The 26,405-nt window shown below is 47.3% G+C and overlaps 1 protein-coding gene across 3 annotated transcripts; it reads right to left on the minus strand.

Annotated features, from left to right (window-relative positions):
- Window positions 1–5,989: 5,989 nt before the first annotated feature.
- On the minus strand, window positions 5,990–19,415 carry Slc38a7 (solute carrier family 38 member 7). Of its 3 annotated transcripts, none has more exons than XM_003472050.4 (11): window positions 19,368–19,415; window positions 15,346–15,730; window positions 14,528–14,726; window positions 14,188–14,332; window positions 13,218–13,316; window positions 12,475–12,532; window positions 12,145–12,259; window positions 10,772–10,919; window positions 10,095–10,294; window positions 9,410–9,464; window positions 5,990–8,102 (listed from the first exon to the last, which is right to left on the minus strand). In XM_003472050.4, exons 2-11 carry the CDS (start codon window positions 15,634–15,636, stop codon window positions 8,000–8,002), a joined length of 1,413 nt encoding a protein of 470 aa, XP_003472098.2. In that variant the 5' UTR covers window positions 15,637–15,730; window positions 19,368–19,415; the 3' UTR covers window positions 5,990–7,999. The 3 variants fall into 3 exon arrangements, with proteins under 3 accessions (XP_003472098.2, XP_013010402.1, XP_063103498.1); XM_013154948.3 differs by lacking the exon at window positions 19,368–19,415 and adding an exon at window positions 18,705–18,905; XM_063247428.1 differs by lacking the exons at window positions 14,528–14,726; window positions 19,368–19,415 and adding an exon at window positions 18,705–18,901.
- Between the last annotated feature and the right edge of the window lie 6,990 nt (window positions 19,416–26,405).

A 26,405-nucleotide genomic window follows, 5' to 3' on the forward strand; every position in this document is an offset into this window, starting at 1 on the left:
TCTTTTTTTGAGACAGGGTCTTGCTATGTATTTCAAGTTGGCCTTGAACTTACTGTGTAACCAGTGAGGTTATACACTCCAAAAGGAAGTATAACAGTGAGATTAAAAATATAAAACCAGGGGGCTGGGGATTTAGCTCAGCGGCATAAGTGCCTGCCTTGCAAGCAGACAGTCATGAGTTTGATCCTCAGTACCGATAAAAACGAAAAAGACAAAAAAAAAAGAAAAAAAACCAGAGCTAGGTGTGATGACGCACACTTGTGATCCCAGCACTCAGGAGGCTGAGACAGGAGGATCTCTCAGAGTTTGAGGCCAGCCTGAGCTACAAAGTGAGACCCTGTCTCCAAAAAACCAAACCAAAACAAAAACAACATGAAAAAACAAAACCATAAACCCCAACACAAAACAAAGCAAAAAGACAAAAGCAAAACCAAAAAGATGGGCTCTTTCATGACCATGAGTCCCACTCATGCTGGTGGTGGCTTGAGCTGCTCAGCTCTGCTGGTTGGTGCCCTCCAGCAGAGGCTCCTATCTCCAAGAAGAAACTTGAGTGTGCACATCTGTTGTGTTTATTCCGTCTCCAGTTACAAAGCATTGGTTATTTTTCAAGTGCCTTCTTTTTTACATTGGTTCTCCCTTACCCTACTAGGAGGTGAATGTCATTTCTTTTCTTTTTGCATTTTGGGGCTGGGGATTCAACCCAGAGCCTCACACATGCTAAGTGCATCCTCTGCCTGTGAGCCGCTCCCCGCCCACCATTCCCTGCAAAGACAGAGAAACAGAGGCCCTGAGGTAGAGCCACTTGCCAGCCTCGTGAGTCCCCTCCTGTGGAAAGAGCTCAGCTGAGAAGGTGGACTGAGTGCCACTGGGGCCCTGGCTGTTAGCACAGGGACACACCCAGAAGGATGCGATGGCCCCTGAAATGTGTTCACTCAGGGCTCATCTGCGCTGTCTGAAAAGTTTCAGCCAAACCTGCCAGGCTCAGGCCTGACCAGGGCCACCTGCAGCAGACTGGGGTGTGTGCAAGACCCAAGTGCTTACTGTGCCAAGCTGCTGGGCTTCCAGGGTTGCTGTTACAAGCAGTATTCTTGTCACTAATTAATTTTTCTTTTGCTGCACTGGGGATAGAATTCAGACAGCTTTGAGCTATATCCTCCCATTTTTCCTATTTTGAGATTAATCTTGCTAAGTTGCCCACACTGACCTTGTACTTGTGACCCTCCTGTCTCAGCCTTCCTAGTAGCTAGAATTACAGACCTGTGGCACCAAGTTCAGTGAGTCAATTTTGTTTTTAATGGAAGGATGATCAAATGAATGAGTCCTTTGCCTACTTCCTCTAGGAAACTTATGTTTGCAGGTCATGGTCTCTGCCTTTTCCCCACATTTATTGAGGTCCTTTCCTTCCTTCCTTCTCTCCTTCTTCCCTTCTTTTTTGTGGAACTGGAGATGAATTTTTCACTGTATCATATCTAAGAGTCACTTGCAAATCTAGGGTTGCGATATTTAATTTACCTAGCACATGTGCCTACAGAATTAGTTTTGTTTTGTTTTACCAATCCTGAGATCGAACCCTGCCTTCATACTGAATTACACCTCAAGTCCTATTTTCATTTTTTATTTTGCAACAGGGACTTGTTAAATTGCCCAGGCTAGGCTTGAATTTGCAATCCTTTTGCCTCAACTTTCCAGAGTGGTCTTATATAATTTTTTCTTTAAAGATTTTTTGTTGAGGCAGGATTTCGCTGTGCAGTTCAGGCTGGGTTTGAGTTCACCATGTAGCACAGGCTGGCCTTGAACTCAAGGTGATCCTCCTGCCTAAGCTTCCTGAATGTTGGTTATAGGCATGAACCACCATGCTTAGCCTTTCTTTTTTATTTTATTTTTAATTTTTTCCCAGCCTTTCTTTTATTGACACGAGTCTCACCATATTATCCAGGTTAGTTTCAAACTCGTGGGCCTAAATAGTCCTGTCTCAACCCATGAAATAGCTGGGACTACGGTCACTGGTCATCTTAGGTAACTACACAATGTGTCTGTGACTATTTGATTGGTTTCATTTACACACCAAACTGGAGGTCATAACTTATAAGTGGCCCTGCCCTGCATTAGTGCATCACTTATATGTACCAGGCAGCAGCCATGTCGCCCACAGCCCTAGTGACAAGCCTGGGAGCTTCTCTGAAGCCACAAGCACTGTCAAAGCAGAAACGATCTAGAGGCGACCTCTCGTGACCAAAGGGAGAAACTGCAGTTGCACATGTGTACAGTGATATAATCAGCAACTGCTGTCTGCCAGGCATCCACACTGACAGTTATGCCTTGGCTTTGTCATCTTTATATCTACAAGGTGGGCACCCTCACCCCCACTTTGTTCCTTTTTTTTGTCTATGCAGTTCAGGTTGGCCTTGGACTCACTTTGTAGCCCAGGCTGGTTTCCAACTTGCATCGATCCCCCGCCTCACCCTCCCAAGTGCTGGGATTACAGGAGTGCGCCACCACGCCCAGCTCCCTACTTTATTCCTGAAGTGGAGGCTCCGTAAAGTGAAGCAACTCCCTGAACTCTCATGGCGTGAGAGGCCTCACTGAGACTCAATCTGGGTCTATCTGGGCCCAGGACTTTGCTCACCATGCTGCTCAGAGTACTGGTGAGGACAACAGCATGGGCCTCTCTGGGAGCCTTAACCTTAGACCTGGCCCTTCCCAGGCCTGCTGACTCAGAAACTAGCTGAAGGTGATCACTGTAACATCTGAGAAGCACCCTGACTCCTACGAAATAGTGGGAAAAATCTGCCATGTGCTCCCAAGAAATTAAAATTCCACATTTCTTTATAAATGTGGCCTTTAAGTCATAAAGCATGTCTGATTTTACAAGTACTTTGCTTTTTCTTTTGACTTTTTTTCTTTTCAGTACTGGGAATGGAACCCAGGGAGGACTGAATTACATCCCGAGACCTTTTAAAAATATTTATTTTGAAGCTGGGCATGGTAGTACATGCCTGAAACCCTGGCCCACTGAGAGGTTGAGGCAGGAGGATTACAAGTTCAAGCCTAACCTGGGCAAATTTGTGACTCATCAGGACCATTACTTAAAACATTTTTTTTAAAGGGCTGAGGATGTAGCTCAGTGCAAGGATCCTGGATTCAGTCCCCAGCACCAGAAAAAACCTTTTACTCTGTTTTATTAAATTGCTGTGCCTCAAATTTGATATTCTCCTGCTTTAGGCTTCATAGTAGCTGGGACTACAGACGTATATCACCATGCCTGGTTATAAGTGCTTTTCTTTTTTTCCCCTTCATATTGACTCCTCGTTACCCTGTAAGGTAATAGATCATCCTTTCCACTTTAGAGAAAGAGGCGACTTGCCCAGAGCCATTAGACAGTAGGACTTCTGATCTGGACTGGCTGGAAGAGCACACAAGGGTTCCGGGTCTGATGTTGGTGCTCATGTGGGGATGGTAGACTCCTGTGGTTGACTTCCAGGTCAGGGGTCATTAGTAGCTGACAGTGCCCTCTGTGTACCTGATTATTGGTACATGGTAAGAGTGTTTGCCAGCTCCCCTGATGACCCATGTGACTGACTTGAGCAAACTATTTCCACTTTCTTCACCTTGGCGTCTTTGGATTTGTGAGGACCGGATGAGGAGGAACCAAGTGAGGCATTGGCACAATGTAAGAACTCAGCACAAGCTATTACTTGTTCCCTCATCTGCCCATGACAGAGCTCCTGGTTCCTATGTGGCATCCCAGGTGAGGATAAAGAAGACACACTCTGGTCCCATGGGAATCATAGTCCACCGGGGAGACAGACACTGACCAAGAGCTTACAAGGGTGGCGAGTGTTAAGATGCAGTTGTCTTGAGTACAAGGATGAATGGATGAGTGGTTGTCTCCTCTAGAATTTGCCTTTGGCTTAGATTTTTGCTTCCCTCAGTGTGAAAGGTATAGCCAACTTTCAGTTCCCAAACCTGGTCAGCCATGAACCTTGACCCGAAGGAGAAGCCATAGAAGCTGGGGGGCCCAGAACTCTAGGTAATCATCTCTGCAACTCTCCCACAGCCAGGTAATGCTCTGGCCATTTTTTCAGTTTCTTGGGTCACAGTCCTCCTACATCACTTTTTTTTTGGAGACAGGATCTATGTGGTCCAGTCTGGCCGTGGACATTTGACCCTCTTACCTTAAATACTGGGATTCTACGCCACCACAAGTAGCTACACATGCAGTTCCCACTGCCTAGAAAGCTCTTCCCACCGCTCTGCATTTAGTTGATTTCTACTCATCCTTCAGGGGCCAGGTCAAACACTACCCCCTCCTGGAAGCCTCCTTGGATCCTAGACAAGTTTGATGGTCCATGCAAATGTCTGGATCTTACTGTCCCCCGAGGCACATGAGTTGATGGCTTGGTCCCCAGCTTGTGGGATGCAAGGTGTGGAAACTTTTAAAAGGTAGGATCCACTTGGAAGAGGTTAGGTTGCTGGGAGTGTTCTCCCTTGGAGCTATGGGAATGCTGGCCCCTACCTATCTCTTATTCTCAGCCACCACGTCGTGCACAGGCCCTCTCTATCCTGTGCTGCCACAGGCCCAAGGCAACATGGCCATGCAAACCTCTGATACCATGAGCCACAGTAAGAGTTTCCTCCTTTTGATTATTTTTGTTCAAAGAATAAAAGGTCCAGTAAGACACCCTCTTTTCCCTTCTTGGGACTTAGCATAGCATACAAGTGTGACTGCTTGCTTGTCATCACCCTTCCCAGGAAGACAGGAAGCACAGCAGGGTTTGTTTTCTTGAGTACTTTTTTTTTTTTTTTTTTTTTTTTTTGTCTTTTTGAGACAGGGTCTCTCTATGCAGTTCAGGCTGGCCTTGAGCTCACTTTGTAGTCTAGGCTGGTCTCAAACTTGCAAGGATCCTCCTGCCTCAACCTCCCGAGTGCTGAGATTACAGGCATGAGCCACCATGCCCAGCTGCTGAGTATTTTCTTGCCAGCACTTAGCATGGTGAATGGCTCTGTGATGAGGACAGCAGAGCTGCTCAATAGTCCTGGAAAAAATGGGGTGGATTAGGCTCTGGTGGCCCAGGACAGGAGCCAGGGGCCTCTACTGGGACCCGAGCCATGCTGGGACCTGGAGCACCAGGAAACCAAGCAATCCCTCCCCCTTTGCCTGTTTTGTTTTGTTGTATTTCAATATACATAGGGTATGGACAGCTCTTTTGAAGAGAATGAATCTATGACAGCCATTAGTGACTTCCCTATTGTTTAGTTTTAAAGATCTAAAACACCTTCCTCATTCACTTTGGATCAGTTATATACTATATTGTTTTGTATGAATTCTCTGTATGCGAAGACATGGACAACTATTTGGAAGAAAACAAGAGACAATATGATAGTGAAGATCTCAGGTCGTCTAGCTTTGAAATTTACATCTCATACATTGCTTTCTTATGTCCTGTTTTGTTGTTTTAATTTTACCCCCTTTAAAATAAAAATTAAAAAATAAATTTAAAAAAATGGGGTGGGAGGGGCTGGGGATTTAGCTCAGCGGCATAAGCGCCTGCCTTGTAAAGCAGGCAGTCGTGAGTTCGATCCCTGGTACCGATAAAAAAAGGAAAAAGACCAAAAAAAAAAAAAAAAAAAAAAAAAAAAGGCGGGGGGGGGGGTGTAACTCAGGAGTTGGCTACTCACTCCAGACTTGAGGTCACAGAGAGACATGCAGCTTGAGACCAGTCTGATGTCTCAGAGGTGTGGGAGTCAGGGCAGAGCTGGCAGGACTGGAGATGGGAGTTGTATTCCTGAAGCAATGGGGGAGGGGACAGCATGGATGGGGAGGAAAGGAAGGAGTCACTCATGGCCTTATTCCTCGTAAAGGGAGCATGGCGGTACCATGTGCAGGACAGGGGCCGTAGATGAGTTGCATCTGTACCTTCCACACCAGCCCTCCTCTCTCCTGTCTATAACCTGGGCTCTGTTCTTAGCGCCAGACACAGAACACAGCTCAGCAGCACGAGTCCCTTTATTAACTGTTTTCCCACCTCTGAGTGTGTATGGGTAGAAAAGAAACAAGAAATACCCCGATGGAGAGGGGAGAGAAAGGGAGAAGGCAGGAAAGGACTCTGAGGTCAGGCCCAGAAGCTAGAGGCCAGCTCCTTTCCTGGACCAGCTCACCCCAGCGCAGAGCCCTGCCTCACCCCTGTGCCCTTCAGTGCAACACTAGAGGCTATACAGCTGCCCACCCCCGGTCCTCTGGTCTTGCAGGGCTTGGTGCTGTGCCAGAGGCTGAGGGAAGACTGTAGAGGAAGTCTGCCCGGGTGCAGGGGAAGAGCAGGCCCCGAGGGGATGCAATGTGAGAAAACACAGCTCCCTTACCTTGGCCCCTATCCTGATTCTGCTTCTTAGGTCTGATTGCCCTGACTGTGGGCTGCTGGCTGGCTGTGGGGGGCTCTCACTCCTGCATGGAAGGCTGAGGTAGGAGGGGCCTAGGAAACACTGGGGTTATCTGGGGAAAGCCTGATGCTGTACCTAGAATTTACCAAAATTAGTGGGGGTAGAAGAGGGATCAAACAACAGGAATATGGAGGGAGCAAACAGTGAACTGCCTCATCCTATCTGGGGCAACAATCCAGGATGACTTCGATGTGGCTGACAGGCCAAGGCCAGACCTGATAGAGGTGGACAGCTGAGGAAGCCGATGAGAGGGTTTCTGGACCTTCAAGTAACAAAAACCTTGAACTACACAGAGAAATGGGATGGTACAGGAGGGAGGAAGCAGCCAAATTCCAGGATGGAAGGGAACTTTCCAAGCGACCCAGCTGTCTTCCCTCTGGGTTTGCTGGGAGGAGGAAAAGCAGTGGCAGAAAAGAAGCAATTGTTGAAAAAGGTGTGTACGGTTCACCTGGATTCTGGCCAGCTCAGCCTCAGGGGAGGATCTGAAAGGTTCCCAGCCTCCTCTGCCACCACCTTTGAGCCTCTGAAAATCTGAGAGAAAAGCAGACTCCCCTCTGCCCATGGGGAAAGCAATAGTGAGTGTTCAGCACCACAGCACGGGTGCCCCTGGCTTCGGAGCTGGGCTGGCACCATTTGTAAACATTGGACTTGGTGATGTCTGAGGACAGAGGAGGAAACTCAACCTGGACTATCAGGTTTGGCAAAGAGGCAGGATGGGGCCTCTAAGACTAAGGAATGTCAACCGCCATGGGAAAGAGGCCACCAGGCTCACTGGGGGCCGAGGAGGGAATCGATGAGCTGTATCTACCTGTCTCTGAGCATCTGTATGACCTCAGTGCTACCTCAGGGAGTTGCCAGATCCCAGAAGAGGCTACTGCTGGCCGTGGGTGCTGATGGACTGGAGCAGGCCCTAAGCCCTGGCGTATTGAGCACAGCCCCTGTGCAGCACAGGCTGTTCTGTGAAAGACGTTGGACCCTCTGGTCTTTTCTCTTTTTTTGGAGAAAGGGTCTTACTACATTGTTCAGGCTGGCCCCGAACTCACTGTGTAGCCTTAGAGTAAGGGCTCAGAGGCACAGAGTCTTGCCTGGCAAGGAGGAGGCCCTGAGTTCGATTCTCAGTATTGACAAAGAAACGAACAAACAATGTAGCCTTAGCTAGCCTTGAACTTGTGGCAACCCTTTCATTTCAGCCTTCTGAATGATGGGATTCAGGCATGTGCCATGCTGCCTGAGCCGAGACTCAGTCCTCAACACATGGGTCTTCTGAGACTATCTTCACCCATGGGGTCCAGGCATGGAGTAACTGAGTGTTGAGAAATCAAAGTCCCATCACGACAGGAAATGTTCTGCCACCATCCACGCCACTGCCTGGGCTGGAAGGGTGCTGGGGCTGAGAAGTCCACAGGTATAGGGCCAGATGCTGCTCCACAACTGCCCCGCAAGATGTACAGACATCATCCCACCAGCTGGAACGATGTTGGACTTGGGGTGGCCCCGCAACTCTAAGACACAAGTTCCTGGGTCTGATGGCCACAGCTGTGTGCTTCTTTCGAGGCAGTGGTTATGCCAACAGATCCACGAAGATGGCGTTGGTTGTGGTCTGGCCAAAGATGAAGGCTCCCAGAGTGACCAAGAGAACTCCGTAACTGACCAAGGCCCACCAGCTGCAGGACAGAGGACGAGAGGGGTGACCGCAGATTTGTATTACGCACACATCTGCATAGATACACACACATGACGTCTACATATGTATATGCCAGCTACGCTCCATATTTTACTATTTGTATTGGTAGAGTACTGCTGACTTCCCAAGGACTTTTACATAAAAAGCCATGAGGTCTGCTGGATAGTGCCTACTGCACAGGCAAGGAGACTGGGCCCTGATGGGGTGAACTGACCGTCCACAGCATGCCAGGGTGAGGATGCGGATCTTCTGCTGGGAAGATGTTTAGGAAAAAAACAGGCTGCACACCAAGTGGTCCAGTTCATTTAAAAGGAGGAAAAACCAAATATGTGGCCTGGGGATGGAGTTCAGTAGCATGGCACTTGCCTCAAATGTGTAAGACCCTGAGTTTAACCCCTAATACTGGAAAAAAGCTCCAGATCCCTATAAACATCTGTATTGAAAGCAGCAACAAGATTATCACTTGGTACTGAGACTGTTTTTATTTTCTTCTTCTTTTTTTTGGTATCTGTGATCAAACTCAAGACCTTGCTCTTGTCAGGCAGGTACTTATGCTGTTGAGCTAAGTCCCTGGCCCCTTTATTTTCTTCTTTCAATATGTGTAGTGTGTTTTAAAGTTTTGTTTTGTTTTTGAGACAAGGTCTTGCTATGTAGTTCAGGCTGGTCTTAAAGGAATGATGCTCCTGCCTCGGCTTTGTGTTGGGATTATATGCATGTACCAGCATGTCTGGTGTGTACCGATACAATTTTCTCTAATTAAAAAAAGCAGTAATACTAAATAATTGTTCTGTCTCAAAGTATCAAAGTAAAATGAACGGGATCTGTGACTCATCAGTGTTCCTAATATTATTGGGTATTGAACCACCTATCTCTTTGGCACTTTTTTTTGAGAAAAAGTCTCATCAAGTTTCCCAGGCTGGGCTTGAAGTTGCAAACCTCATGCCACAGGCTTCTGAGAAACTGGGATTACAGGCATGTGTCACTGCGAGTCTTGTGGTTTTTTTCCCCCTGTAGAACTAAGGACTGAACCCTCCACCTTTGCACTGAGCTACACTCCAGGTCCTTTTTCAATTCTTTGAGACGGGGTCTTGCTAAGTTACTAAGTGGCCAGGTTGGGCTGGAACTTGTAATCTTCTTGCCTCAGCCTCCAAGAAGGTTAGGATTATAGGTGTGCACCTCCATGCCCAGCTAAGTACACAAGTTTCTTGACTCATCTGTTTTAAGGTGTCCTCCAGTCTCTCCATCCCCACCTCTCTGAGAGGACCTTCAGCCCTGGCCCTGCTTTACCTGGCTGGCTTCACCTCCTCCATCTCAGAGAGTTTGGCTTGAATGAGGCACAGTCCTGGAAGAGAAGAAGTGGCCTGCATTTGTAGGGCAGGGGCTCCCTCACTCCACGCAGTTCCCCACCTCACTAAGAAGCAGTGGTGGTGGCCGAGAAAGGCCTAGGTTTACTCCCGCAGAGTCACCCTGCTCACTCCACCAAGCTGGGAGTGAGACCTGGCCCCTTCTCCCAGCACAGGCTGACATCTGGCCAGCACTCTTTGACTGCACACACAATTCAGAGCAAAGGCGGCAGCATTCAGTGTGACTCAGTGGGGGTACACACCCCAGTGCACTGCTGGGCTGACGTGGCTCCCTTGGTCCCAGCCAAATGGAAAGGGCTTTCAAAGAAGCCTCCTGGATAGAAGAAACAAGTGCTATGGGTAAAGTCATGGCAGATGGGGTGTGATGGTTTTCCAAGGATCTGCAGCAGATCCATGTCTAGGGCTCAGGTCTCCTGCCTTCTGTCAGGGCACCTCCACCAGGCCCCCTTCCCCTCTGGGCCACACTCAGTGGAGCTCAGTATCTATCTACTGCTGAGTGCTAGATGCTACTTTCCTGGGCAGGTTTAGAGCCAGTGGGGAGCAGAGGCCAGAGAAGCCTTGGGAGTCCATGCTACAGGGCAGTGGAACAGGGGCATCAGGCTCCGCACCTGGGAAGACGAAGATGAAGCAGGCGGCCAGGCCTCCAATGACTGCAATGACCTTGCCGATGTCAGGGATGAAGAGTGCCAGCAGCAGCGTGAGCAGGAACCATACCAGTGTCTGCAGCACCCGTCGCCGCCGCTCCCGCTCCACGTCCTCTTCCACTGACAGCCCCTGGTAGCGCAGCCACAGGCCTTCAACTACCGCCCTGCCCACGAGAGGAGGGGCTCAGAGATGTCCTGATGACACCCTGCACCTCACGTGGGGCAGACTGTGGGGAAGGCCCTGATTCCTGAGCCTGTTTTCTCTTTGTAATAGGGAGCTAATAATGCCTGGCCTTGACTGCTGTGGGGCTGGATGAGATGGTGAATGTGAAGGGCTCAGTGCTCTGCTTCATCTCCTAGGAACCAGCACTATTCATCTGCTTCAAAAGGAACTGTCCTGGGTTTCTGAGAGCCTAGGAGACGCCATGGCAGCTCAGAAAAGGATCTGGACTGCAGACTCTGGGAGGACTCAGACTGCTCAGGACAACAGTACCCTCCAGACCCAGCTTGGAGTAGGCAGGTGCTATCTTAGGCATGGACTCTTTTCTATGGGCTCAGCTTCTTCCCAGTGGTTTCCCATAAGGCTGTGGGCCATGCTGAAGGGCTTACAAGGGCTTTGAGTGGGTGGGGAGGGGCCTCACCGACCACAGAAGTGCAGGATGGGGTAGGAGGTGAGCACACTCAGGATGATGAAGGCTCGGGCAACAGCCACAGCTATGTCCTTTGAGGGATAGGACAGGAGCACATCAGGGTCCACAGCAGCTCCAAAAGTCAGGAAGCCACAGATGCCTGTGGGCAGGGACAAGGTGGCCAGGTCACAGTGACCCTGGGTAAGGGGGCAGACTGCCAATTCCTGCTTCACGCAACATCAGAGGATGCTGAGCAGCTCTGGAGGCTTGGACTGGACCTTAGGGGGCTGCGAGCTGGGAGCAACAGCACCTCATGTCTTCTCACATGCCCCCTTGGGGGAACCCCTCTGGTCCCTGCATTGCTGAATGTCTGAATGTCCCTGTGAACCTGAACTTGGTCAGCACATTACTGTCTCAGAACTTCTACATTAATCCTTAGATCTGCTCAGATTCTCACGCTGCCATCTTGCCTTTCAGGTCTTGGACCAGATGTCCCTTCTCGGACACCCTGCCCTGCCCATCCATCGTTACCCTGGTGCGTGCTCATTATCCAGTTTTTTTCCCTTCAGGGCACTCATCTCCCTCTGAATTGTCCTTATGATTGGTGTACTGTCTGCTTCCCCAGCCAGAGCAAACACCTCAGGGGGAGTTGACCCATTTCTCTCTCACTCCTAAGTGTGGCTTCTGAGGAAGGAACAGAACTAGCCCAAGTGGCCCCTGGGACCCCTTCCTGGGCTCCCAGTCTTGCCCCCTCCCAAGTCATTCCGCACAGCAGCCAACGCTCTCTTTTCCCCAGCAACGCCCCCCACTTAACAGGCTTCCTCTCAGGATCCAAACAGTAGCTGGCTCCTCCCTTGTCACCTGCCCCCAACTCCCTGCACTCCAGCCACACAGACCTCCCTTCTGCCCCTGCCTCAGAAGCTCAGCATTTTGTAGTTCCTTGTTTGTGATGCTCCTCCTGGCTTGTCATATTCTGGCTCTTTCTCATCATCCTCCACCTTCCCCAATGCTACCTCTTCAGAGAGGAGCCTTCAGTGAAAGGTTCCACCCATGCCTTCTGGCTTCACTGCCATGTCTGTGTCTCCTGCAACTGCCTCTTCAATGAGACTGGTACCCCCACAGGGCAGGACAAGGCCTACCATCTCCATGGCATTCCCACACTGAGAACAGCTCTTGGCATTTACTGGGCACCGGTACAGAACTGATGAATGAATGGATGGATACACCTCTTCCATCTTGGTAGAGGCGGCCTCAGGCAGCCCAAGTTCAACCTAGTGTCTAAAGATCCTGGCTGGAATGCAGGGCTGTCCTTGGGAAAGGATGACTCAAGGATTTGAGGGGGAGTGGGAACCTGCTACACCTGGGCCTTGGAGGGGACAACTCACCTGTGCCCATGTAGACAGCCAGGGCTATGATCATGGCAGCCGTCACCACCCCACCCCAGGTCTTCAACTCAGGCTGCTGCATGCTGTTGAAGACGGGCACACTGCTCACGTGGCACTGTTTAGGTGAAGTGCGCAGTCAGGAAGGAAAAGTGACCCCACCCCAGCGAACAGGAGTGTACTCTGGGAACAGGGGCTGCAGGGACATGGGGCAAGCCCTGGGCATCATTTTATCCTTCTTCCTGGGACCACCCCCCCATCCTGCCTGTAATATGGGTTCTATCACAGGCTGGGGATGAGCTCAGGGGACAGCAGGGACCTTGCAGCTGGCACCTGAAATCCGAAGCAGATGGTGGGCATGGCATTGAACACAGCCGTCCAGGAAGCTGGCCTGTGGATAAAATACAAATGTGTGTCTTCCTGCAAAACGCTCAGAGCCACCAAACATACTGTGATTCCTTATTCATCCCAAGATGGTTTCTAGCAACCAGCATCCTACACACTGAACACATAGAAGTCTAGACTACAGAAAGGAGAGACATCTCCATTTTACCACCCAGCAAACAGGGCTCTGAAAGATCTTTCTGGAACCAACAAGTAGAATTCCTAGCTAATGGACTGGGGGCCTCTGTTTCTCTGATATGTTTTGAAAAAAAAAAAAAAAAATGATCCAGGTACTTGGGAGCCTGAGGTAGGTGGATCATTGCAAGTTCAAGGCCATCTTAAACTATGCGGCAAGATGCAGTCTCAAACAAACAAACAAACAAACAATTTGGATAAATACAACTTAGAAAAATGTGCAATTGCATCCTATCGGTCTCTACAGCCTGGTGGCCCATCCTGCACCGGCTCATTTCTTAGATGTTGGTTTCAGGGTCTCCTCCTGCCTCTGGCTCTCACTCATCCCTCCAGAAAAAGACCAGAATCTCTTGCCACCTTCCTGCAATAACCTATGCGTCAGCCTGATGAGCTAACAAGCTTCAGACTGGCTGTGTGGCATCTTGATGTCTGCCCCAGCACTTCCTGGGGCCTAGATGGCGGCCCCTACTTCTATGTTTCCCAGGGCTCTCACCCACCTGGTTAGGATGTTTGCTGGGGTCATCTCTTTATCTGGCCAGATGTATTTGATGATTATGATGGCAGTGACGTACCAGGTGCCCACGACGCTCAGGAAGCTGCAGGAAAGAGAATCTGACTTTCTCCTCCCCAGCCCCAGGTACCTCCTGTCTGATTTTATCCCCAGGGGTGCCCAACCCCAGTTACAGGTACCACAAATGTCCAATGAACACTGGGGACTATGCCAAACAAGGTTTCAAGATGCCTGAGAAATCAGTTTCAGAGAGAACTTCCACAGCTAGGAGGGGCTGGACAGCCAATGGGGACCTGACGGGCATTTCTGGCCATTGGAAAATGCATAGATTTCATTCCATAGCTCAGAGAACTGGACTTCAAAGCATATTTACAACTTCAATCAGAGGAGCCATGCCTTGGCCTGCCAATGGGCCAACATCTGGGCCAGGCCCGGGAGAAATAGGAGCTGCTGAAGACGAAAGGCGAATGCCACCATTTTAGGAACTGTGGAGACGGCTGAGTGATTCTTTCCTTTAAAGACTGGAAGACAGCACAGAGCCTTGCAGCTTTTCAGATTATAAGCCAGGAAGCCAGGCTCCTCCCTCCACGTTCATCTGTGATGCTGGTAGGTGGACAATCTCAAAGGATCACAAATCCCATCCTCTCAGGGAAAACCAAGGCCCAGGCTAGCAGGCTGCCTCACATTCCCAGGCATCACTAGTCTCTTCCTTGTCAAGGACATTTAGAACAGAATCTCTCACTGATGCCAAAGGCTGCTGTCTTCCCTAATGGGGGCAGAAAAGGGATGCCTCATGTCTGACACTCTGCAAGCCCTGGTCCACCTGCCACCGCCCATTCTTGTTCCCCGAATGGGTAAGGAGTCATGCAGGATAAGAGTTCCCAGCAGTCCTTGGGTTTCCAGCTGCCTGTGATCAGAGCTTTAGTCTGGCCCAGGTTGGGGTAAAGCTTCCGAACCTGGCGTATTTCTGGAAGCCAATTTCCCTGGGGATGGAGAGGGGCAGGATGAACAGGAAGGCGGTGAGGCTGATGGTGAACTTGCGGTCTGTGTACCAGGGGCTGCCAAGGCTCCCCTCGGGCTCCTTTGTTATCACCGCTATAACTGCATAAAGAGGAAAGAGGGAATGTCACGGTGGGCCACCACAGAGTGTGGCCTTCCACTCTGCTGGGCCCAGGACCTCCCTTTACTAGGCTCAGTAGCCTAGAGGGAAGATTTCCAGCTGAAGGCCAGCTAAGTGTACAGCTTTTCCCAGGATCACCAGGGCCAAGGGCAAGTACATGCTGGGGAGAACCTCACTCTTGTCTTGCTGGTCCCCAATGATGATAAGGAAGGCAATGCAGGTGCCAAAGGTGTAGACGGCAATGGCCACCTCACACAGCACTCCTGTCAGCTTGCCACACACGGCCCACACCACCTCCTGGTAGGTCCTCTCATTGCTGGCCTGGGAGCAGTAGGCCAGGATGACGAGGCCGCTGATGATGAAAACCAGCATGCCCTGCAGGCAAGGACAGAACAAGAGGGTGTGGGGAAGGCCTGGGAGCCAAGCTCAGCAATTACCAGGCCAGTGCCCAGCATGAGTCAGGCAAATGGGTCTCATCCAGCAATGCAATTTTAATAGACAGCTAGAGGCTGCCAAGTTGAGACTTTCTTTAAACATAAAAAGTCTTCAAAGAAATACTCCACATGTAAGAGTAAAGAGAATGGCACAGAGGACTCCCATGTTCCCATTACTAAGCTTCAAAAATAACCATTCATGGTCGGTTTTGTTGCCTCTTATTTCTCTTCCATCTGTGAAGCAAGTGCAAGCTATCTCGTCACTTCCTCAATAAAGTCTAGCAGCTCCATAAGAAAGAGTCTGTTTAAAAAAAAAACCCATAAAACCCATGTAACACCCAGAAAATTAAATTTGTGTTGATGCTTACATCTCTCTGATGGGGGAAGCCCTCCCCCAGGCTCATACTAAAGACTGCTGGAATAGACTGGGAATATCTGCCATATCTAACAGAGGGAAGGATGGCAGCCTCTGTCCCTGCTGACCGTGCCTGATCCAGAACCTCCCTGGTGAGGCTGAGAACCCACATTCCCTACATCTCTAACAACAGCTGGGCACTCACCATCTGCAGCATGATGCCGGCCACCACGCCCCCAGCAGTGCTGAAGGCTGCTGGGAAGTTGAGCAGTCCTGCACCCAGGCAGGCATTGACAACGATGAAGATGGCCCCAAGTGTGGAGGTGGTGCCTCTGTCAGGGTTCCCAGGAGAGTCGTCACCTTCACTCTTGGGGGCGGTATCCACACAAGGACTCTGCAGCAGACGAGCCCGCTCTCCAGCATCCGTGCTGGGGCCCCATTCTCTGTATTCACTGTTGATGTTGACCTGGGCCATGATGCAAAGAGCCCTCTTCATGCAAGGGCTGTGGGCTCTTAGGACCACATCCCAAGGGTGGTACAGGGAATGCTTGCCTGTTCAGGGCTGTTATTTTACGAAGACTCCTTTCAGCCTAGATGGGATAAAGGCAAGTACTTTTGTTATCCTGAGATAGGGAGGCTGGGGCCCAGGAAGTAAAACAAGTTTGCTAAGATCCCATGGTAGCCAAATGAACTCCTGTTAATCCCAGCACTCTGGGAAGCTAAGGCAGGAAGACTGCATGTTCAAGACTAGCCTGGGAAACGTGGTGAGATCCTGTCTCAAAACAAAATATCAAAGGGCCAGGGATACAGCTCAGTGTGAAGGCTCTGGGTTCAATTCCCAGGACCACATTAAAAAAAAAAATCACACAGATAGGATTCAAATCCAGGTGTACCTCTGTGTGACACGTAAATGTGCCAGACGCAAACCCTGCTTGTTTCAGTCTTTTAGGATCTGTAGGGAAAATAAGACCTGAACACAGAGGGGCCCCAGTGATCAAGTATATCACAGCTGATTTTCTCTCATTCAATCCTACAGCAGACCTGTCAAAAGTTTTCGAGAGACAAAAAAATTACTGATCCAGGGTCACACAGTGCCAGCTGATGCACACAATTTGGACCCAAGTCTGTGTACTTTTTTTTTTTTTTGGTACCAGGGATCAAACTTGTGATCTCGCCCCTGCCAGGCAAGTGCTTATGCCACTGAGCTAAATCCCTGACCCCATGTGCCTTTCCAGTGAATTTCTATAGCAGAGGGTCCCACAAGGATGTCTCCCCAAGAACTGTGGGTGTTTCAATGCACTACAGCCCAGGGTGCCTCCCTGCAGTCCAGACACTAAATTATGGGTGGCTTTCAAGACCCTTGAAAATTCAGGACAAATTTTCACTCTCGTCCCCCGGAAGCTCCACATGTCTTCCCATATGTCCTCAAGAAAATAATCAATAATCCTATCCTTATAATGTTTCCCGCCCCTCTTTGCCAGCCCCCTTCTCAGGACCCATCTCTTCCCATTTCCTCAGACGCTCACTGCAGCTTGCTTGGAGCCATGTGAGGGCCTAGCACTGCTTAGCTGGTTTCCTTCTGGCTTTCTCTCATGTGCCACCATTTCACACGGTACCATGACTGCTCTCTGGTGCCAGATACAAGGTTTTGAGGCCGAACATGTGGCCTTGTGGCAACTATGGAATGCTTTACCTCATTTAATTGTCACTACAGCCCTAAAAGGTGACAGAATGATCACCACCTTACCATGGAGGAAACTGAATCCAAGGGACATTCAGCTTTCTACCTTGAGTCATACAGCAATAAGTGGTAGAGCTGGGATTTAAAAATCAAGCATAAACTCTCAGTAGTACAAAGAAAGAGCAACAGCATCAAGATCACGAAACCCTAGCCTATCTGGCCCTACAGCATTCATCTGTGTCTGTCCCAGCCCTAGACCCAAAATGGCACCATGGACATGGCTGAACTCGGATACCATGCTTGCCATGATTCCTTTCCCTGTGGGCAAACACAGGTGAACTTCAGTTTTCCTTCCAGCCTTGGTCCTTTCTTGAAACCCAGGAAGAAGTTTCTTCTCCCTAGAATTTTGAGGTGCTCTGAGGAACCCAGCCCTGAAAACTGACCCTCAGTATTCTCAAGGTTCAGCTATGGCCTAGGACTCCCAAGAGAAATGATACCCTGATCAAGAGCAGCCCTGAGCAGGCAGTCTATGATATGGGAGGTGGATTAGGCTCTTCCACTTCCCAGCGGTGTGATCTTGGGCGAGTCACTTTACCCCCTAAGCCTTTGCATCCTAAGTTCCCATAAGAAGTGTGTTAGTTCAATGAGGGTTGAGCACTCCATAAATGGTCACAGGGCCAGGAATGTAATTCAGTGGTACAGCACATGCTTAGCATGTATGAGCCCTACATTTAATTCCCAGCAATCCCTGCCCCAGAAGGGATCATGGCTTTTGTCACTCTGTAAATGTCCCTTTCCATTTTGCTCACCCCCCCCCCACAATGTCTAAGAATTCTCAACTCTAAGCAAACAGAAAGCAAGTAATCATCAAACCAGGGCCTAGCGATATTCAGCAGGTAACAACGGGCATGAAGGCACTGGTATAGCTGATGGGAAGAAGAGCAAGATGAAGGCCAGTTAAGAAGGGCAGGGGCTGGGCTGGGGAGGTAGGTCAGCGGTAGGACATGTGCTTAGCACATACAAATCCCCAGCACACAATCCTTGAGACAAAGGGCAGGACTGAGGCATAATAAGGAGCCATGAGCTGCCTTCCAGGGGGAGCTTTTGATTAGTTACCACCCGGACTGACAAAATCGGTGATTCCTTTCCCAAGTCTCTTCATTCCTTAGTCCTGATTTCAGGGTATTCACACAAAACTCAATTTATTCTCCACTTCACCCTCTGTGACTTACTCTTTGTAGTCCATAAGGAAGAGAAAGAAATTGAGCAGGTTCTGCTGAAAGGACAACCTAACCACCGCAAATCACACAGCCATTCCCTCTGCTGCGTCAGCAAAGGCTACCCAGCCTCCTTAGGATGCTTCCCAGTTGCTTCTCCTTATGACCCGGGGAACAAAACTGGGAACTGTACCCTCCTGAGAGAGAGAGGAGGAAGTGCAGGTGCATCTGTCAGCAAGCACAAAACCACGCACACTGCCCCAGAGGAGGGTCATCTCTCTGCTGCTGCCAGGTTGAGAAGCATCAGACTTCACCACAGGACTTCAACCTCTTAAAGAACCTGCCCCTCAACCAGAAACTCAGCAAAAAATCAAAGCAGTGAGAAGTGAAGGTAGAATCTCTGGCCGAACAGAATTCTGGCCTGGATCCAGAGTGGTCTGAGATCACCTCCTCCACCTGTTCACTCCATGAAGGTGCCTGGATGACTTGTCTAAGGTCATAAACCCAGGGAACTCCTGACTCTCCAGGAAGCACGTTTACTTTTCGGCACTCCCACCTCGGTGCTCCCATCACATAGGACCTCAAGCTGAGGTCCTCACAAATCTGGGGGCTGAGTGCTGCCCCAGCACCACTGCGCGTTACTGAGCTCCCTTGTTCCCAGCTTACTTGCTCTGTCAAGCCTCTTGGCTGTGGTGGAAGGTGGTTGGTTCTCTCTAGATGTCTGAGATCTGGTTCTCCTCATCTCCCTCTGGCCTCAAGTTCTTTTTCAAAATCTGCAGTCCGCAGAGAATTTGGGCTGTTTCTCGGTTGGCTCAGCAGAGGGGGGAAGGAGGACTGGGCAGCACCACCCCAACTCATAGAAGGAAGTGCCGGAGCAGATGGGGTAAGGCCACGGAGGGAGAGATAAGCCCAACGTCATAATGGGTCCCTGGCAGGGTCCTAACTAGAAGCCCAACGCCCGATCCACCACTACAGCACGCTCCTCAGATCCCACCCAGGGCAGATTCCCAGTCCAGCCTGGAGTTGGCACTCTGACATACACGGGGTTGGTTGCCCTGGGAGGTAAGCCAGGAGCGGGTCGGGGCGATTCCCAGGCCTGTAGTGAGGCCAGTGGGTGACGTGAGGTAACTAGCTCCGGGCTCCCAGGATTCGATCCCGGCCTAGAGCTAGGTAGATTCCGGCGTGGCTCGGCCGGAGCCACAAAGGGCGAGCGTGGGACGAGGCCGGGTCTCGAGCCCTGCAGGAAACAGACCCGGGTTCTGCTTCTGCAGGGAACTCCAGGGACCCCGACGCGCCCACCCTCCAAGGCTGCCACCTCCTGCCACCTACCTAGTGTGCTTCATTCCCGAGCCGGCTGAGGAGACACGTGAGCATGGATCACATGACAATGTAGTTGAGACCAGCCGCGGGTCATCTTGGGAGTTGTAGTTTCCCATAAGTGTCTGTCTTGTACCTTCAGTGAGTCATCAGCCTGACAGCATTGTCCGGCCCAGCCTGACCCTTAGCCAGCCCGTGTTTATCCCGTTATTTTTAAGCCTAGCCTCTTGAACAGGCCAGACACTGCCCTCTCCTTGGAAAAGCATTGGGAGGTTTGGCACCTTCAGCAGTCTAGGGTGATGGACCACAGCTACTTGGTTTCATTAACTTTCCGTTTGGTCCTGTATTCATGCCCAGTGGCCAGCGCCCCTGGAGTTTCCTTTACTGGAGACTGTGGGATCACTTTCTCCTCCTTGGGCCATGGTCTTCCCTAAAAGAGGGAACACTAGCTTGAGTAGTGATCATGGCTACAAACTGGGGACCTAGATTCTGGAATATTTCGGAGACATTGTAGGCTCTCAGCGAACAGTTGTTGAATGAAGGAATGGGTGCCCAGAGTGCCGGTTTCTGTTTTTGGCTGTGTGTCCCTCATAACTTGTCACATTATCTTGAACATTCCGATTCCCTCTTCTGTGTGTTGATGGGCTTTTTCCTCACACCATCTCTCCACTGCATCAGAGATCCTAACTTGGAAAGAGATACTGGGAGTGGCTTGGAAACCCAAATCTCATTTTTAAAGTTAAAAATGGTATTAAGATCACTGTAGATTTACATGCTTTTTTTGCTTTGTCTTTTTTTTTTTTTTTTACATAGAGTCTCATTATGTACAGTAATTCAAACTAGTCTTGAACTCATTATGTAGCGCAGGCTGGTCTGGAAGTAGTGGGGGTCCTCCTGCCTCAGTCTCCCCACTGCTAAAATTACAGTCATGTGCCTCCCTGCCTGATTCGAAAGTCACAGACATTTGTAATAAATAATGCAAGGAAGTCCTATGTACAATTTACTCAGTTTCACTTAATGGAGATATTTCATAAAATTATAGTACAATACTATAGCCAGGAGATTAGCACTGACACGTTTAATGGTTTCATTCATATATCCCCAGTTTTACTTGATTTTTCTCTGTACCTCACTCTATGTGTGTGTGTGGGCGTGTGCATGCCTGCATGTGCATGCATTTGATTATATAAAACTTTGTTACACGTGTAAGGCTTACATCCACATTGTGTGCAAGAAATCAAACATTTCCATCCCATGGAAACCCTTCCCATGTTTTTTTTTTTTTTTTTTTTTTGGTACTGGGAATCGAACTCATGACCTCGTACTTGCCAGGCAAAACTTATGTGACTGAGCTAAATCCTCAGCCTACACTTCCTATTTTTCATCTTTGTCCCTCATTAAAATCACTCATGTGTTTCCTGTTTTCTTTTTTTGTTGTCGTTTTCTACCTTTTTGTTTTTTAATTTAATTTAATTTTTTGTCTTTTTCCTTTTTATCAGTACCGGGGATTGAACTCATGACTGCCTGCTTGCAAGGCAGGTGCTTATGCTGCTGAGCTAAATCCCCAGCCCTTACCTTTTTGTTTTTTAAAAAATTATTTTTCAAAGAAAAAAACCTCAAAATTTCAAAACACAATAGTTAGGAGGTAACAATGGTATATACATTGCATATTGTTATCTTCAGATCGGTTACTCAGAATACAAGATATCTGCATTTAATTGTCTGAACAATACTAGCAGCACAAAGCTTTCTCTTCAGTGAACTAAGAGAAATCGGTAGTATAACTATCTTATCATATATATATATACACATAGTTTCTTTCACCTTTCACACTAGTGGGACAATATGATGTTTACATGTGTGTCTGATTTATTTCACTTATGAATATGGTCTCAATTGCATCCATTTATCTATAAAAGTCTCAAAGTTATACTTTATAGCTAAGTAGTACTCCACTGGATAAAAATCTTTTTTATCAATTCTTCAGTTGATGGGTATTTGGATTGTTTCCAAGACCTAGCTATTACAAATTGTGCTTCCATAAACATGGGTTCTATAAACATATATTAATGTGGTATGATTTAATTTTTCTGGAAAAATACCCAGAAGGAGAATATCTGGGTCAAATGGGACCTCCTAAACCAGAATCGAACTCATAACCATGCACTTGCAAGACAGGCGCTTATGCTGCTGAGCTAAATCCCCACCCAATCCCCACACAGATTTCCATAGAGATGGTATGAGTCTACACTCACACCAACAGTGGAGAAGGATCCCCCTTCACAGCCCCTCCAGTGTTTGTTACTGGTTGATTTCTTGATCATAGCCATTTTTTTTCTGGGGGGTGAGATGGAATCTTAGTGTTCTTTTAATTTGCATCTCTTGAATGACCATTTTCTAAAAATGTGTCATTTCAAAGAGGCTTTAATGGAATCAGACTTAGTCACTTCACGTTACTATCACATAATCCCATAAACCGAGTGGTTTAACCAGCAGGAGTATATTTCTCACAGTTTTGGATGCTAAGAGATCTATGATTGGGGTAAAAGTAGGTGGGAAGGTCTTCTACTTTGTAGATGACTGACTTCTTAACGTGTCCTCATGAGGTGGAAACTTGGGAAGAAGCAAGCTCTCTCTTGCTCCTTCTTCTATGTATTTGTTTAGGTGCTGGATTGAACATAATTCTCCCAAATTCTGGGCAAATGCTCTACTACCGAGCTACATGCTCCACCTTTTTGTTTTTTCTTTTCTAGCAGCATTCATCTCATCATGAGAGTTTCACTCTCATGGCCTTGTCGCCTCACAAAGAACCAACCCCAAATACATAACACTGTGAATTAGAGTTTTAACCTATCAGTTTTGGGGGGTACACAAACTTTCTGTGCATAGCACATACAGTCTAATATTTTAGGGTTGGATTTTTACAAACTCAGCATAATTCCCCAGAAACTCATCACAGATGTGTATATGCAAGTGTACAGGCTTTATTGACAAATAGTATTCCATAGTATGTCTGTTCCATACTTTATTTATTTCAATTACTTTTTAAAATTGGGATTTGAACTCAGGATCTTGCACATGTCAGGCGGGTACTGGGCCACTGGGTTACATCCTCAGTCTCTATTTCAATTACTTACTGAAGGACATTTTAGCTACTTGATGTTTAAAAAATAAGCAGTAGTTTTATTGAGATATTATTCATCTAAAATACAACCTAGCCCCGTTAAAGTGCCAAATAAGTGGGATTTTAGTATCTTGGGAGTTGTACACATTGCCACTACATAGCTGCAGAATATCATTCCCTGTTCCCTGTGATCATCCTCATCCCTCCTTCCTCTAAGCGCCTGGCAAGTACTAGTAGGCTTTTGCACCTAGTCTTTTTTTTTCTTTTATTTTGAAAGTAGTAAAAATGCAACAGCACAAGATAGAACAAAGCCAATCGAGACAATGCAGTGAAATTGGTGAAGGCTTTCACAGTAGGATACTGGGATAGTTGTAATAGGTACCATGGTATATCTCTTTAACTTCACAACAGTTGTCCAGTCAATTAGGTATAGCAAAATCAAACCAAAAATAGAACATTATAAAACCAATTGAGAATACTGAATAGAGCAAAAGAAACATAACAAAACAAAAACAGTGAAAACAACCTTTTCCTTCAAACAGAAGATAGAAGGAAATTCCCCATATTTGCTATCCTGCATACGGCCATTCTCTCAAGATATGCTGAGACATCTATCCCCAGTAGCTATGGGGGAGGGGGAAGGGCTTGATTTTCAGCCCGTGTGGCAGTGGGCTCACAGGTAATGGTTCTCCTCCAAGCCCACGCCGCAGGCGCTTACCAAGAGGGCGGGTGAATAAGCTGCCTGAGTCCCACCATGGCCGGATCTCGGGAGTTCTACCTAGTCTTTGTTTTAAGACACTGGGAATTGTACTCAGGGTCTTTGCACTGAGCTACATCCCCAGCCCTTTTTTCCTTTCTAATTTTGATATAGGGGCTTGCTAAGTTAACCAAGTTGCCCAGGATGGGCTCAAAGGTGCAGTCCTTCTGCCTCAGTCTCTCAGAACTCCAGTTACGGGTGTGTGTCACTACATCTGGCTACTTGATTCACTTTTATTGCCAAACAATATCTCACTGTATGGCTGCACCACATTAGTGCATTCACTCATCTGTGGATGGATATTGTGTTATTTCTACTTTTTGGCTTTTGTGAATAATGTTGGCATGAATGTTCATGTACAAGTTTTTGTGTGAAATGTTTTTCTGTTGGGTAAAATAGAAGCAGAAATGATGGGGAGATTAGTAACTATGTTTAACCATTTTAGGAACTGCCAGGTGGTTTTCCAAAGCAGCTGCACCATTTCATGTTCCTGCTATTGGTGCGTGAGGGTTTCAGTTTCTTTACATTCACATTAATGGTTTTTGCTGTTAATCTTTTTCGTGTGTGTCACTGGGAATCAAAGCCAGGGGAACTAATGCTCAGCCCTGTTTCCATTGCTGTCATCATCATTGTCACCAACATCATCATCATCACGAGGGGTTGAATCCAGAACCTGTGCACTAGCTGCATCCTCAGACATTTTACTCTTTGAGACAGACTTCTTGCTACATTGCCCAATCAAGACTTGAATTAATCATCATCCTACCTCAGTATTCCAAAATGTTGGGATTACAGGTGTGCACCAGTGTGCCTGGTTTTTGTTATTTTTATCATCGCTATCATGTTGATATGGTTAATCTCATTGTGGCTTATGTTTGAGTTTTCTTCATAAATAATAATGTCAGTGTCTTTTCATGTGCTCATTGGCTGTATCTTCTATGTTCTATGAAAAAATGTCTGTTTGAATGCTTTATCATTTATTAATTGGATTTTTTGATATTGGGGGTTAAACTCTGAGTTTTTGCTCTGAGCTATGCCCTCAACCCACCCCCTTTTTTAAATCATGAGACAGAGTCTTGCTAAACCAACAAGTTGCCAGGGTTGGGCTTGAATTTGGGCATCAGCCTTGTAGAACTCTGGGATTACAGGTATGTGTCGTTGTACCTAACTTGTCTTTTTGTTATTTGAATTTAAGAGGTCACATATTTTGAATTCAAGTTCCTTAACATATATGTACTTTGAAAATATTTCCATGCTGTGGGCTTCCTTCATAGTATCATTTGGAGCATAAAATTTCTGGTTTTGTGAAAGAAGAGATAGAATCTTTCTATGTTGCATAGGCTGTCCTGGGCTCAAGAGACCCTTCTGCCAAAGCTTTCTGGTAGCTGTGATTGCAGGTGGGCACACTGTTCCCACTGTCAGTTGGTCTGCCTATCTGTCTGTCTATCTATCTATCTATCTATCTATCTATCTATCTATCTATCTATCTATCTGCCTATCTTATCTATCTCATTATCTCTCCCTATGTATCATTTTTTGGGGCTTAGTTTTGCCTGCTGTGTCTAAGAGAACATTGCCTAATTCATAGTCATGAAATGTATACCTGTGCTTTTAGATTTGAATCTGTGACTGATTTAAATTTAATTTTCCCATGACTTGGGAAGGGACTCAGCTTTTTTTTTTTTTTTTTTGGTATTCCATGTGCATATACATTCTTTTCAGCACCATTTATTGAAAAGACTATTTTTTTCTTATTGAGTTGTTTTAACACTTGTCAAAAAGTAAATTGACTAATTTTGGTTTATTTCTGGACTACCAATTATTTTTAATGCATTTTTATTGCTTGATTTGACTCTCAATTCTATTTCAGTGATCTATTTGTCTGTTTTCTCCTTAGACTCATCCTTTCTTTTTGGGCTTTTTTTTAATACTGGGAATTGCCTTGCCCTTGCCAGCAAGACTTATCTTTATTACTGAAGGTTTTTTTGTTTTGTTTTGTTTTTTAGAGGTAGTGAGGTTTTACATTTACTAAAAGTATGAAAAAAAAAAAGTCCTCTGCAGAGTTAGTTTGGGCCAATTAAAAGTAGAAAAAGAAGTGTACTTCATTGGGTGAGAGCTGGCCACTGTGAAAGAGAAGTGCTCTCTCTTTAAGTGGTCTGATTACTGCTTTATTCAGTGATGTGATTATTGAATTTTATGATTATAGAATTTCTTTCTCATATTTATTTTTACTGATTGTTTTCTTTATGAAAATTTCTGCTTATTTGGATCTTTAATTTCTTTCAATAATGCTTCTTCTTCAGAGTACACATTTCGTACGTATTGGATTATTTCTCATTCCTTCCAACCTCCCATGATGGGGCTCGAACCCAGGTACCTTGTGAGTGCCGAGAATCAGTGCAGCATTTTTTGACGCTTGACTCTTGGCTGACTCTAAAAAGGTCTGTGTGGTGGTCCCCAGCTTGTGGCTCTGTTGGGAGGTGGTAGAACTTTTCAGAGATGAGGCCTTGTGAAAGGAAGGCAGGTCACTGAGGATGGCACTTGCACGGTGGGGCCTGGCTTCTTCCTGTCTCTTCATTTGCTGCCCCAGCTTTGTTCACCAGATACTCCCCTCCCTGATACACTGCTTCTCCCAAGCCTGGTGGCAACAGGGCCAAGTAACCATGGACTGAACCCCTCAAACTGATCCAAGGTAAAATTTTGTCACAGTAACAGAAACCTGACTAACATATATACTATTGTAAATGGGCACATATAGAGTTATAAATTGTGCGTGTGTGTCTGTGTGTGCGTGCTTGTGTGTGTGTGTGTGTGTGTGTGCATGTATTTTTTGAGTCTGAGTTTGTGTAGCCCAGGCTGGCATTGAACCCATGATCCTCCTGTCTCAGCCTTTCCAGTGCTAGAAGTACAGGAATATGCCACCATACCTGCCTTATTTTTTTCTTTTTATATTGATCTTATGTCTTAAAGCCTTGCTAAACTTATTTATTAGCATTAATAGTTGTTTTTTTTTTTTGTACCAGGGATTGAACTCATGACCTCACGCTTGCCAAGCAGGTGCTTATACCACTGAGCCCAACACCCGGCCCACACTCATAGTTTTTAGTGAATTCTTAGGATTTCCTCATGAGATTATGCTAAGAACAGAAGTAACTTTATATCTGCCTCT

The sequence above is a fragment of the Cavia porcellus genome, unplaced genomic scaffold (assembly GCF_034190915.1).
Source record: "Cavia porcellus strain 051 isolate PalLab524CR breed Dunkin Hartley unplaced genomic scaffold, mCavPor4.1 scaffold_4, whole genome shotgun sequence".
Lineage (NCBI taxonomy): Eukaryota > Metazoa > Chordata > Mammalia > Rodentia > Caviidae > Cavia > Cavia porcellus.

What these genes read in the sequence shown, in the direction of transcription:
- Slc38a7 (XM_003472050.4), bottom strand. Translation starts at nt 15,636, where the DNA reads ATGAAGAGGGCTCTTTGCATCATGGCCCAGGTCAACATCAACAGTGAA. An exon ending in GGCTTCCAGAAATACGCCAG is followed by an intron (nt 13,317 to 14,187) that starts GTTCGGAAGCTT and finishes TCTTTCCTGCAG; the next exon opens with CTTCCTGAGCGTCGTGGGCA. An exon ending in CCATCTGCTTCGGATTTCAG is followed by an intron (nt 12,260 to 12,474) that starts GTGCCAGCTGCA and finishes TCACCTAAACAG; the next exon opens with TGCCACGTGAGCAGTGTGCC.